The sequence below is a fragment of the Podarcis liolepis genome, assembly GCF_965112155.1.
Source record: "Podarcis liolepis genome assembly, chromosome: Z".
Classification (NCBI taxonomy): Eukaryota; Metazoa; Chordata; class Lepidosauria; order Squamata; family Lacertidae; genus Podarcis; species Podarcis liolepis.
Window position 1 is genome coordinate 21,227,265 of NC_139570.1, and position 14,707 is coordinate 21,241,971.

At 44.1% G+C, this 14,707-nt stretch overlaps 1 protein-coding gene across 8 annotated transcripts in view; it reads right to left on the reverse strand.

Annotated features, from left to right (window-relative positions):
* LOC310698004 (connector enhancer of kinase suppressor of ras 2-like) overlaps window positions 1-14,707 on the reverse strand; it is a 314,798-nt gene that overhangs the window by 182,321 nt on the left and 117,770 nt on the right. For 6 of the 8 annotated variants that reach the window (XM_083484631.1, XM_083484632.1, XM_083484630.1 and 3 more), the window contains exons 3-4: window positions 12,735-12,937; window positions 8,392-8,479 (exon numbers count right to left, since the gene is read on the reverse strand). In XM_083484631.1, coding sequence (XP_083340757.1) covers window positions 8,392-8,479; window positions 12,735-12,937 — 291 coding nt within the window. Of the gene's footprint in view, window positions 1-8,391; window positions 8,480-11,791; window positions 12,550-12,734; window positions 12,938-14,707 lie in introns of those variants that run through there. The other 2 variants (XM_083484634.1, XM_083484633.1) reach the window with 2 other exon arrangements.

The following is a 14,707-nucleotide window of genomic DNA, read 5'->3' on the forward strand; positions in this document are numbered from 1 at the left end:
CAGAACAAGAATTTATGTGTGCACAAGAGGACTTTCTCCTCATTCCTCTGGCCGTGTGCCCCCTAAACCTGCTCTTGTGCTTCCCCTAACCCTTCTAGGGTGTGGGGGCCAGGGGCCCCCCACAGAGGAGACTGGGGAAAGTGCTGTGCAAGCAGAAGTCTTTGTGCTGATGGGACAGTTACTTAGCCCTGCACTGGATGCAAGTCAGTGTTCCTTTACAATACTGTACTGGGTGAACAATATTATAATTAGGGTTGTGTCTATTCTACAAATACAGTTCATTAAGGTTGCTGAAAAATTACTTCATTTTGTATTATTATTACTTTTATATTCCACCTTTTTTTTTCTTCCAAGGAGTTCAAGGTTCCCTACAGTTCTCCCCCTCTCCATTTTATTCTCACAGCCATCTTGTGAAGGGAGGATTTGGATCCTGATCTCACAGGTCCTGGTCTAATACACTACCTGCTATCCCACATTGGCATGGATGTTCAACATGGAGCAATGATTTGCTCAAACAAATATGTCTTTTCAAACAAGTACCTGAAGGCTTCTCACCTAAAATAGAACAAAGCCCTGTAGATTCAGCACAGATAAGGAAGAAGCAAGGACTGCTCAGGGGAGCCTGGCCTAATGAGCATAATTACTCTCCTCAGTAGGCCTTGCCCCTATGAGGCAGTTGTGGAGACTGAAGCTTCCTGCCTTCCCACAGCTATCTAAATCTCTCCCAGGTCCTTCCCAAGCAATCTGAGACTCCACTGACATGCCCATCTCGGCTCCTCCCTCTTCATACCTATTCTGGTCCTGGGAGACTAGGGGGAAAGGGAGCTTATCACAGCAGGAGTGGGGGAAACCCTGGCTTCTTCACCAGCCTGACTCATCCCTGCCTCTTGACCACCTTCCTCTTGCGTCAGCTTCAGATTTGGGGGCCTCTCTCTGCCACAGCCTCTCCCAGCTCACTAAGTCCAATTAGCCCTTCAACATCTAACAGCTCTTCTTCCTCGTCTTCTCCAACTGACCACCACCAGCCCCTGGGCTCTGAGTCTTCTTCCCTTGTGAGTTCCCCAGCTGGTGCCTTCCACTATTCCTCCATGTCCTGTCAGTCCATGGCAGTAATTTGTAAATTGTTATCAGCGTTTTCTAATGTTGCATTTTAAAGTGTTGTCATCTTCCCTGATATCTTAGGGTGAGAGGAGGAGGGGATAATAAATAAAAACAACAACAACATACAATAAATTCCATTATTATTATTAATCTGGAAGTATGGAGAATCTCCGTTTACTTACTAGAAGACACCTCCCCCCACCAGGGCTCTGTACAATATTTGTTGTACAATATGAAAAGGAGAAAAGAAAATGTGAGCATGTAATTCAACAGCGAATGCAACCTGCAATGTAATGGAAAGAATGGTTGCTTTTTGTTTGTTTTTTTTGTTAGTAAAATGAGGATTTTTTTTAAAAGGAAGAAAAGGTGGGGGAAGATAAGAAATGTCTACAGTATGTTTAGAAATTACAAACATTAAATCAAACAACATGCTACGGGTAACAAATGTTTATCTTGGGAGCATTGTCTAATTTTGGTTGTGGGGAATCATCTTTAGTTTGGTAAGCTTTATTAAGCTATACAAAACTGCAGTTCTGGCTGTTTTTTGTCTGTTTCTCTCCTCTCCTGGGGTTCCTATTTCTCTTTGGTAATTCAGCTTTATTGGAGTAAAGCCAAAAGGCCGTTTGTAAAATTAAATAACTCAGCAGTGCAATCCCAACATGCAGGGAAGCAAGGAACAGCACCTATACAAGATGGTGTTACCCAAGAGATATTATTATTATTATCGTTATTATTATTATTAAAATATCACCTTGCTTTAACTTTTCTGCAGTTTGAGCAAGAGACTGGGTTGGAACAAATGGCATTTAGGTTTTTTGCAGAGTGCTGTTTGTTTTGTTTTAGCACTTAAGAACAGATTTTCCAGGGGAAAGCGGTTTCCACTTCTAGGCACAGGACAAGTAGAAGTGTGGATAATCCCTGACTTTCAGATGTCAAAACGATTGGTGAAACATTTATACGGTGTGAGCCAGAGTGCTCCTGTGGTTAAAGTGTCAGACTAGGACATGGGAGACTAGGGTTCAAATCGCCCACTCAGCCAGGACGCTCAATGGCTGGCCTGGTGTCCGCCATGTACAAATGAGATAACCCAAACCCTCCACTCATACACAAATCTGTGAAACTCATATTCTGCCCCCAAAATAATCAGATAATCCCCTCACTTCTGGAGAGAATGAGTTATCCCTTGAAAACGGGGGGGGGGGTGGATTTCAGCCTCCAGTTAGCAGAAAGAGCCTCAGGCAGTGCTAAAAGCCTTCCAGAAAAGACAAGTTTTCACTTGGTGCTCCAAAACAAAAAGATAAGGAGCTAGGCAGCTGCCCCCACCCTGTGCTGGGAGGGCATTCTGCTGAGTTAGTTACCGTATTTTTCGCCCTATAGGACACACCGGCCCATAGGACGCACCTAGTTTGGGAGGGGGGAAATAAAGAATTTTTTTTTATTTCCCCCCTAGGCTCAGGGCTGGGGAAGACCGAGCTTCCCCTGACCACAGCCCACAGAACAGGCAGCTCTCCGCAAGCCTTGGGAGACCGTTGCAACTTCCCGCCGGGCTCCCACTGCTTGCGGATATCTGCCTGAAGCCCAAACCAGGTCGGGGAACAGCGGGATGGCGGCACTACACCTCCCCGCTGTCCCCCGAGTTTGCGGGGCTGGCGGCGGGGAGAAGCATGCTTCTCCCCGCCGCCAGCCTCCAAACCACGTCGGGGAACCAAAGCCCGGGGCACGCTGTGCAGCGCGCCCCAGGCTTCGAGATGAAGGCTGCTATCCGCACCGACCCCTCTCACTCTCCAGGCTTCAGCGAAAGCCTGAATTCGCCCCATAGGACGCACACACATTTCACCTTCATTTTTGGGGGGGGGGGTGCGTCCTATAGGGCGAAAAATACGGTACATCACCAAAAAGTGACTGCTCTCAACTATGCCTTTTCCACTCTCAAGTGGGAGAGAATTTGCTATACCCCTCCTCTCCTGAAAATAAGTCTCCAATGCTTTCTCCCGGGGAGGGCTAGGGTTAGGCATGCAGACTGTTTAGTCCAGGGAGGGGCCATTGCCAGGCTTCTTAAATTAGCCCCACTCCACCCTCTTCCTTCTTTTATGGTAGTGCCCTCCCTCCCTCCACCGTGTAGGTTTTGCTACTCACCCTATTTGGGGGCTGAATAGGAATTTGGTGGGAAGGGAGCCCTGATTGTGGCCCAAGAGAGGGGAAGGATCAGATCTCTCCACACACCCCGCCACCACTTATTGGATAATTAATTTGGAACACAGGCGGCAATCATTTCGTGCAGGGGCTCCATTCCTGCACCCAAATGCATCGGTGGAGCACACATAAGCACCCCAGGCTGTTATTTCCCACTCCCATTCTTTCCTCTTCCAGATCCAAAAGAAAACATGTGGTGGCAATCATGCGTCAATTGGACTCACCTAAAATGGTCGTTGCCTGTAAATAAAACGGCAATCAAAATTATCAAGGCAACAGGGAGTTTTTTGGTTTGCAGAAAAGGCAAGTAAGAGGTGGCAGGATAAAAGTGTAGAAATTCAAGTTTTTCTTCCTCACTCGTAATAACATTAGAACTTGGGGATTTCAGCCAGTGAAGCTGAATGTTGAATGCTGAATCTGATACCCCTGCTGCTGCACCCACCCTGCATTGAGTTCTCTGCTGCCTCACCCCTCAACCTCTCAGTAACCAACAGAGACACAAGGCACTGGGGAGCCAGGTGTGTAATGCTGCCCTGCCTGGTTGGACTAATGGGGGACATGACAAAGGTGTATAAAATTATACATGCTGTGCAGAAAGTGAATAGGGAGTAATTCTCTCCCTTCTCATTACCTGAGACCCAGAGGTCATCTGATGAACCTGAATGCTGGAAGATTCAAGGCAGACAAAAGAAAACACATTTGCACATGGTGCAAATTTGCTCCCACAGGACACAGTGATGGCCACCACCTTGGATGGCTTTAAAAGAGGATTAGACAAATTCACGAAGAAGAATGAGACTACCAATGGCTAATAGCCATTAGTGGATTTGTTGCATCACTGCTGTTGGAGGCAGTACTGTGGTACCTAGGGTTACATATGCTTCAGGTTACAGGCTCCACTAACCCAGAAATATTACCTTGGGTTAAGAACTTTGCTTCAGGATGAGAACATTAACTAAAGTGGTACCTTAGGTTAAGAACAGTTTCAGGTTAAGAATGGACCTCCCAAACGAATTAAGTATGTAACCAGAGGTACCACTGTATGGTTCTCAATACTAGCTGCTAGGAGCTGCAGGTGGGCAGAGGGTCGTTGTGCTCAGGTCCTGCTTGTGAAGAACATGATGAGCCACTGGTCTGATCCAGCATGGCTCTGCTTATGTTCTTGGTTCTTTCCTGCCCAGACTACTGTGATTTAGCTAATCTGCTTAACCACTTTGTGCAGACAGGTTATGTTTTAAAGAAATATAGCCAATTAAGACCTCTTCGCCATGCATGTTGTATCTTGAACCTTTTTTCATGGGTGTGAGAGCAAAACTTCAACTGGCAAAGGAGCAACTTCGTAGCAGGACCTGAAGAGAACAGGCAGTCCATGGAGGAATACAAATGTTTGGGGGTGGTAGGGGAGGAAGTCCTTCAAATAAGCAGACCCCAAGCCATTTAAGAACCAGAACATGGAAATGAACCTGGAAATGTAATCAATGCAGATTTCATAAAACTAGAGTAATAAGTAACCAGCATCCTAGACTACCAACATTTTGGTCTTGGCAATTAGGTTTCCTTTCCTTCTTCCATATGCTGTGCCACCTATGGTGTCATTATTATTCTGCTTTTTTTAAAAAAAAAAAACTTTGTATTGGTTTGTATTGGCAACTCATTTTATATTTTTATGAACCACTTTGGAAATTATGAGTGGCAGTCAATGGAATGTTGCTCAGAATGGACCCACTGAAATTAATGAACATGACTAAGTTACATCCATTAATTTCAATAGGTCTGAAATTAGGGCCTATCTACACTTATAGCTCACACTTTAAAGCTCCACGTCCAAGCATCCTTTCCCCCCTTTTTTTCTTTTTGCTCCGTAGCTTCCACTGTGAATACCTGCTCTTTAAAGCTGAATTAGAGCAAATGGCAATTCAGGGAAAACCCGCATTGCTGTTTGTTGCACTTCAGCTTTAAAGAGTGGGATTTCGCGGGGGAAACTTCAGGGCAAAAAAAGAGTGTTCAGACCAAGACTTGGAAAGGGTGCACCTGTGCCTGGAAAGAATGGGACAAAAGGTAAGTGTAGACAACCATTTTAAGTGTGTCCAATTGACACAAAATCACCAATGCATGGGTCCTTTTGGACCAGAAAGAGGGCAGAATGGGTGTGGGGCGGGGGTGAGGCATACTTATGTGTGCTCTGGCTACACACAAAGGGGCTGGGAATGAAACCCCTGCATGAAATGGTCACCACCTTTACCACCCATTTATGAAAAGATTACATTTTATTTTTAAAATGTAGAAAGATGGTGTGTGTGTGTGTGTGTGTGTGTGTGTGTGTGTAAATATTGTAATTAAAGTAACCAGCTAGTAATTAAGTAAGGTATGGTGGTTGGGATGGAAGGACTTCAGTTGGTGATTATGGGTTCCCCAGCTATCAAAAACGTGAAACTCGCCCACACTTCTGATGCAGAAAGATTACAAAAGCTGAAATTACGGAGGCACAGTCCAATCATCCAAGGAGCACAAAAATATGGAAGGCTCTCTCTCTATACATTTGATGGTCAAGTATGCCTTTGAAGTTTTCATTTCTGTAGCAAGGGAAGGCATTCAATCAGCTTGCCCGTCTGGACCCTAAGGCAATTCTCTCTCTTTTTTTTACACACACACACACACACACACACACTGCCTGTACTAGTTGAAAATACTTCAAATGGAATATCCATTTTAGAAGACGTGGCTTCCATTTAACTCTCAAACACCAAGAGGATAAATCAATCGCAGCTGGGCTTTTGAGCTAACGATGCCAATCAAACATCATTCCTTTTAATTTATGCATCAGAAAGGCAACTCAAATTTCCTTTGCAGCAAACCTAATTATTTCAGGTCAGAGAATAAAGGCCTTCAGTTGTGGAGTGTATCTGAAAATTTCCCCCCTGTTTTGTAGAGTGGAATGAATTAATTTCAAAGAACAGACCAGGCCTGGGCAGAGAAATCTGATGGTTTTCTATTTGATAACACAAAGCGTTCTTTGCCCAGATTGATTGGGGATTCATATCACACAACAGAAAAATCTATTTGCTTTCTATACCCACCTCATTTAAATTAGAGATTGGTTAGACGGAGCTTTCTCCCCAAATGTATAAAGGCAGTCTGTGAACGGCTTAGAAAAGGGCCAAAACTCAGGTAGTCAGATGGTTAATTAAACAATAGAATCATTTACTTAAGGCCAAAGGGTTACGTTGAGGAAAAACATAGGCAGGGGAGGACATGGGATATAGGTTTATAGAATGACAAAAACTGTGAAGAGGCTGGTCAGAAATATATAATTTTCTTCCTCTCTTATGCTTAGAGGCACTCAGCAGACTGAATTAGCCATAGATATGGGACAAACAACATATAACACGCCCAGCCCTACCATTAGGTAAAATGAGGTGGCTGCCTCAGACAGCATTTGCTAGGAGACAGTTGTTGGAAGTTGTTGGAAGCTCCATTCTCCCCCCAGTCCCAGACACTATGGCCAACAGTCAGAGACAGCGGCAGAGTGTACATTCATGCTGCCTGAGGTGGGCGAGCAGGGTGCGCCCCAAGGCGGGGCACAGAGGGCACCCCCCCCGAGCCCTGCAGTTCAGGGTAGAAGAGGGGTGGGGAAGCTGCTGCCCACTCTCCTCCTGCCTGCCACTGCTGGGTCAGGCCTGACCCATCAGCAGAGCTGCAACGGCCAGACCGCGGCCGAAGAGAGCGGATGGCAGCTTTGCTGCTCACTGTCCCCCTGCTCTCCATCACCAGGTCAGGCCTGACCTAGTGGTGGAGGTGGAGCTGCTGCGGCTGGGCACACCTCACTGGGATCAGGGTAGAATGCGCTCCACTGCCGGGTCAGACATGACTCAGCAGTGCCTCACAGCCCAGGAGAGTGAGTGGCAGCATTGCCACTGACTCCCCTTCTCTCCACTGACCTGACCTGGTGATGGAGCCACTGCAGCCGGGCATGCCTCGCCACGGTCAAGGAGGGCTGCTTTCCACTGCTGAGTCAGAAGTGACCCAACGGCCGCTGCCACCGGGTGCAAGGTGTGCTGCAACCAAGGCGGGTGGGCAGCTGTGCTGCCACCCACTCGCCTGCTCTCCTCCCCCGGGACAGGCCTGGTGTAGCTTCTTCGGGTGCAGAGCCAGGCTCCGATGAAGGTGCCTGCTGTGGGGGTTCCTGTGTGTGCCCCCTCTCAAAATTGTGCCTGGGGCCATGACACTCACGGCACCCCACACCCACACTATGCTTCTGGTCAAAGTTGATGGGAGTTGAGGTCCACCAACCATAGGTTCCTCATTCCTTCAGTAGGATATGGGGGTCATTGAGTTTAGCCAAAAGCTTCGCTGCGAAGGTGAGTTTTGAAGTGTGATTTCTAGGGAAGGAAAGGTCAGCAAATGGACAAATGATGAAGCTATTCCATGAATTAGGAGTTTTTTGGGTGGTGTGGCACTTTGTATTTCCGTCATTATTACATATTGCGAACTAAATCAATTATAATTCTGCAATGTGGCTTTAGTTGTAGAAAGTTTTCAATGATGTTGGAAGTGGAGGCTCACCTGGTGTCTTCATTGTGTCTTTAATGGTGTCTTTAGGAACTAGGGAGAAACATTCCTCTTCTCCCAGGTCTTTGGTTAATTAAACAATTTGTGGCCTTTTGTGTGGAGCATTGTTTTTGAGAAACCTCAGGCTGAAGGTGGTGGGGGGAGCAAATGCGGCCCTCCAATCCTGTCTACCTGGCCCTTGAGACAGTCCTGCTCCACACCACCTTCTGAGTCACACACCCTCTCCCAAAGCCATGTCCTCCTATGGGTCTTCTATTGCATTCTCCTTCAGTAATTTTGCCTGGTTGGAATATGTTCTTGAACTCTATAATTCCTGTAGTTTAAACCATAGAAACATTTAAGGGTCAGGCTTTGTAAGCTGAGGAAACCCATTTTTGCTGGAAACCACTGCTTTGATGTTTCTTGCTTTGCCTAAGCGCAACAAAAGCTGTGCAGAGGCCTCAGCAGCCAAGGAAGGAGACATATCTGCGTCCTTCCACTATGGAAGTAATTTAGGAGTAATTTAGTAGAAGATTAACTAGCTCTTACCTGCTGCACTATGGTTGTTAGTTCCAGGCACAGTTGAACAATGTTATTTTTCAGCAGTGAGTATTCTGTCACACTGACAAATGGAGACCTATTAAGAATAGGGGATTTAAAGAGAAAGCAAGTTAGGAGTCTTCACATTTACAGTTCCGGTAATCAGTCTAATGCTATGCACTATTCATATTTCCTATAAGGAGAGTCTGACTAATGACCATGTACACACTGATTTTGTACAATTTTGCACTGTATTAATGGAAATATGCCAAACTATTAATAGGCCAAAGAAAGGGCAGGTTCTACAAGACCTAGTCAACTGCCTACATTGATCTTGGCTTCTTGCACTGTAATTATTAAAAATGGGACTGTGCACATTCTTTCACAAGACTTTCACAAAGCTCTGTGAAAGCAGCAGAGGGTCCTGTGTTTATTCATTGGCATTTACGCTAAAAAAATTCAGTCCATACATTCAAATGGGCACATGACACAGTCTTCCATGTGTTTGAGAGGAAGAAGAAAAAGAAGAAAAGACTGAAAGCACCTGCACTTCAAAAAATTCCCCTGCATGAGGAAATATAATGCAACAGGAATGTTTACTATCCACATATGGGATAGTATGCAAATGTATACACATATGTACCTGGGAGCAAATCCCATTGAACTCAGTAAGAATTTATTCTGAATACACATGTGCAGGAAGGAGGGCAGAGTGAGTGAGTGTTTGAAATAAGCAGTCCCCCAATACAATCTGAGTTAGCAGGGTATAGTCTCCGTTTATAGTTCTTTGCAAACTGTGAGAAGTTTTAATTACAGTTAAGTGGAATACTAATTTCAGTAAGTATAAACAAACATATAAATAACTGAGGGATGGTGTACACACATACGATGAAATTCAGACTGAAAAGTTGGTGTCTCTTGTCAGAGTCCTTGGAGACCCAATCACAATATAGAGTTAGATTGATCCTTATGTTTATGCTTGCAAAGCAGGTGTGGAGAAACCTGAGGCCCTCTAATGCTGCTGAACTACAACTCCCACCATCCCATGACATTGGCCATGCTTGCTGGGAGTTGTAGTTCAGCAACATCTGGAGAGCCAAGGGTTCCCCACCCTTGCTGCAAATGATAGACTCAAGAATTGTTGGGAGGTGCAGAGTGGTGGGGTGGTGGGAGATTGCCTGAATTTGAATCCAGCCTGAAAATGTTTCCTTTTCCAGCTTGACAAATGGCAGATCACCTTCCCTGCGCAATAACTGCTTATCTCCTGGAGAGCAGATAAGACTGTTGCTCAGTCACCTTCCAATGATATATGAATTGGTTCACTCCAGGTAAACCTAGAATTCACCATCTCGAGCAGGGTTGAGCCCAACATGTGCCCTGTTCTGCCCTTTTCTTTTGTCAGTGAAAAGGAAAAAACATATTATTTGTGAATTGCCTTCTACATGTGTGTCAAGGCAATTTATTATAAACATATAATAAAAAGCTAGTTTTAAAAACTACAAAAATAATTGAAGTCAGATTTAAAAACAATACCAAATGAACATCTATAGCAGAGACGTTTTCAATGAGCTGGACAAATTAATGTCATTTCAGCACTGTACAAATACTTAAAAGTAAATAAGTTCCAGGCCTTTTGAACCGTATTGAAACATCCTTTTAATATCATCTGGACACACTTAATATTTTAAAGATTGCTCTACCATCTTTAAAGACAGGTGTTAGTACTTTTGGTCTCCCCTGAATGATACCTGTTGGTTCACTTTAGTGCTGAGATGGTTTTTAGCTCTTAAATGTAATGTGAGTTTTCTGCTGGGTGTCATTCCATTCCTTCATGCAAACTTTGGCATTTAGTGTTCTTGTTTAAATCTTATACAGTGGACGCTTGGGTTGTGAATGTGATCTGTGCAGGATGCACGTTCGCAACCCGCAGCGTTTGCAGCCTGCAGCAGTGCGTGTGCGCACGTGCGGGTTGCGATTGGTGCTTTTGCGCTTTGTGCCTACAAAGCGCGATTTAGCGCTTCTGTGCATGCGCGACCGCCGAAACCCGGAAGTAACCCGTTCCGGTACTTCCGGGTTTCGGCAGTCCGTAACCCAAAAAAACGCAACCTGAAGCGTCTGTAACCCGAGGTATGACTGTATTATACTCAGGCCACCTAGAGAATTAATGATAAGGTGATCAGAGAATTAATGATAAGGTGTTCATCCTCCCTCCCATCTGATTTGGGGTGTGATCATGTGGGAGGGGTCCTGATCCAACCTGGAAACAGTCCAACCTAGATCCAGGTCCTGAACTGATTCAGGGGCCTTGTACAGTCATGCAATGCAGACCTGATTAAACACTCTGGGTGGACCCTATTCAAGCTGGGGCTGCTGTAACCTGATGCAGCTGAAGCCCAGGTCAGTTTGGGATTCATGATTTGGCTGGATCTAGTGTAAAGCCCTAATGAATATTTATTTATATTCATGTTTATAAGTTGTGGGAAATGTTAAACAGTGGGCAGTCATAGCCACCTGCTTCAGACTGCACCTTTACTGCAGTTGAGGCCACCAGTAAATACTCTGGTATAGCCCTGTGGTGTTGCTTAGGTATAGTGCTTTGCTTAAGGATGGAGGAGAAATTTGTCTGGTTCACAGGTTTAAGCAAATCAACATCATCTGTACCTCACAGACAGGAATGCACATCAGAAAATCACCATCCTTCCCATTTTACACTTCATCGAATTTTGCAGTACATCTCCCAGCTCAAAAAAGCATACCAAAATGCATTATAAATGCATATTAAGGATAAAACATGTTCAGAAATGAATGCATTGATATATAATTATTTAAATTTGCCTTCTATGTGGATTTTTTATTTTTTTAAAAATCACAGATTAATTTAATTATTTGAACTGACTTAACAAGATTTCTACATACCACTTAATGGAAAAAGAAGAAGAAGAAGAAGAAGAGGAGGAGGAGGAGGAGGAGGAGGAGGAGGTATCCCTCTAAGTGTTTTTCATGATATTATATGAAAATGTAAAATGGGATGGAAGACCCATATGAACAAACACACGTGAAACTGACACAGACCTGACCATAGCTAAGCTAAGTCTTTGCTGAGAATCCTATCACTCTGGGAGCTGATCATGATATTTCAATTATTTTTTTATTGGAGAACAACTCCCATTTCTGCAGCCAGGTCCTGAAACTCCACCTCAAGCCATGACAAATGAACAATGGGGAAACTGAATGTTGCAGAGGGAAGGGAACCTTCCAGATTGGTGTTTCTTTGCTGCAACGTTACTCACTCAAATAACAGTGCATTAAGTGGTGGATTTATACTGGACAATCTACGGTACCCATCATTTCACTGAAATGGTTCCCCAAGGTTCCAGCATTGTTACTATTCAGGGAAGCACTCACGTACTTTGGCATTTTCTGCTATTGCTCCTCCTCTGTGGAATGTATTTCGCTCTGCCACCATGGGTGAAGCAGCAACCGCTAGTTGCTTCAGACTTCTTGTAAAGACTTATCTTTTTGCCCAGGCTTTTCCTGATCCATAACATTGGCCCATGATTGATGTGTATCAGCCCCCAAAATCTATGTATTATTTGCTTTCATGTCTTGATGTGTTTTTTACCAGATTTGGGCTGTATCTTTGTTTTCACAGATACTATTTTCATATCGTACATAATGTCCACCAGTTAGAAATTTACTAAATGGTTGAAAAATGTTTTTAAACAAAACAAAACGTGCAAAAAAGCAACAACAATCTAGAACATTTGCTGCATAACAAGTTACAGGAGTTCAGCAGGAAACTTCAGGGAGACATGCACTGATAGGAAACAAAGCAGTGCATGTATAGCTGGCTTGCTACCATTATATGAACACAAATCGCTGTGCATGCACAATGAAAAGAACTTTTGGAACTTCTGCCTGTCCAGTGCTTTTCCCTGCGTAGAAAACACTGCTTTCCCCTCCGAGCAGTCTTCTGGGAAAACTTCACCTAAGGCAGAATAGCAGAACAGCAGCGGTTGCCTTCGTGTGGAAGGAGAAGGAAATAGTCCAAAACACTGTACTTCTACCTATTCTACAGCGTTTATTTACAAGCAAATACAGCAAACTCCATCAGAGCTAGAACACATTGTTGCTTTCTCCTCTGCTCTCGGAGAAAAGTGAAAGTAACTCACACAGACAAAGGAATTACGTGACTTCCCGTAGAAGTCCCTCCCAGGCACAGGGCATTCCAGAGGTTAACCCATTAACCACCATACTCCACAAGAACATCTGGAGAGGTTCAAAGGCAGAAAATACAAAGCCAGTCTTGTATCTTTCAAACATGTCTTAAGAAACAACAACACTTCAATTACCTGTCCAGCCAGGCAAGCAAGTTCTTGGCAGCACCAATGAGGTCAACCACAGAGGTAAGAAAATCATTTGGCAGTCTTCTGGAGGCCCTGCCATCATAATGGCCACTCCTCCTCCTACCCGTGATGAAGTTCTGGAGGTTTTTGGCGGAGGCATTCAGCTTGTGGGAAAGAGTTCGCAGGTTTTCTGTCTCCAGACCATAATTCTGAAAGCAAATGAGACATTTGGTACATTTAAAACACACACAATGAAACAGCAGTGTGCAAACATTTAAACTTTTTTTGGGATTTCAGACATCTTTTTGAAATGCACAAGCAAAGAGAAAATTTATTATGATTATTTCTTGATTCTGTTTACAGGGCCACCTTTGTCACCTCAAATTAGGTTTCAGCATACAGATAAAATAACATGGGACTTAAAATCCGTAAGGACCATTAGGAAACAATTTTATTTTTTTTAAAAAAAGAACACCTACTTTATTAAGCTACAGTATTTGTTTTAATTAATAAAAAATAATTAAATTAAAAATTAATTAAAACAAATACTGTAGCTTGTTCAGCGGACTCCTTCCGTACCAGCCTTGGGTTCCTGATTACTAGCACACGAGTGACGGGACTCAGCCAGAAACGTGGTCTGGCTCCTTAGCCATTGATATTGTAACCTCTGACTCAGCTCACTTCTCATCACCAACTGGTGTTCTGGTCCTTGCTGGACTCTGAAGTCAAGACACCAGCTACCCATGGTTCCACGTTCATCTTGCCCATTCCAGAGCTCCAGAAGACCTGTCACTCAGACCCTTGGAGACATGCTGAAAAATGTAGGCATAATGCTTGTACTGTATTTGCACCCAGCATTAGAAACCCTCAAGACTCATATTTCTGAGCTAGGGTATCTAAGACCCAGCAACATATGTGGCTGATGGGTACACCTGGGCAGTGCCGGATTTACGTATAAGCTAAACAAGCTATAGCTTAGGCCCCCACTCTCTTGGGGCCCACCAAAAAAATTAAAGGGAAAAAAACCTGGATGTACATTTCCAAAATATAAGATAAAAAACAAAATAAAACCTACGCACAGCAACAGTGTTTTGTGTTGTGTATGCTCCTATGATGTATTTCACTTTTAATATACTTCTTCTTAATTGTATTTCAGTTCAACAATTATTTTGATAAAATACATATTTTGTTATGTGCAAATGGCTTTAGATACCTATTAGGTCCATAAATTACCATACAGGTATAGCATATATTCAACACAAAAAACAGCGACGATTTGTTGTTGACAAAGGACAGCTGGACATATAAAGGGCCCCATTATCTTCAGTAGCTTAGGGCCTCATCAAACCTAAATCTGGCCCTGCACCTGGGATACGTCTTTTTGCAAAACCAACCAACTAAGTCAACCCCATATACCTCCCATATACCTTCCCAGCTATCCAGACCACTTATACATTAGTGGCTAGCTTAGTAGACAAGGGCAGTAGGAATTCAACCTGATAGCATTATGCAGGGAGTACCTGCATTCTCTAGTCACTCAAACCATTGCTGGCATCTCCGTCTGTTCTTCTTGCTTGCTTTTCAGCAATCTGCTTTCCCAGCTCTCATGCTAACAATACAAGCCACCGTGCCTGCCCATAATTCATCCCTCTCCAGCTACCCAGGGAGCATACCAATTTCCTACCAAGAGAGACTATTATCGCTATCAGAGGTAGACAATACTAACAGTTTCTAGTTGCTGGATTTCAGATAAGTCAGCCAATTCCCCAAGCACTGGATGAAGTGAGTCTGTGCTTTGTCAGTTTCTTCACCAATGGGGATAGTATGACACCCCCACATGCTATGGAGAGCCGAAGCCACTCTTTTTAGGGCACGGGTGGGGAACTTCAAGGTCAGGGTCAAACCTTAGGTCCTTGCAACTCTCCTAGGCTATGTACACTCTGCAGGCCACACCCCCACTGCACCCTCCACAAGTGCTT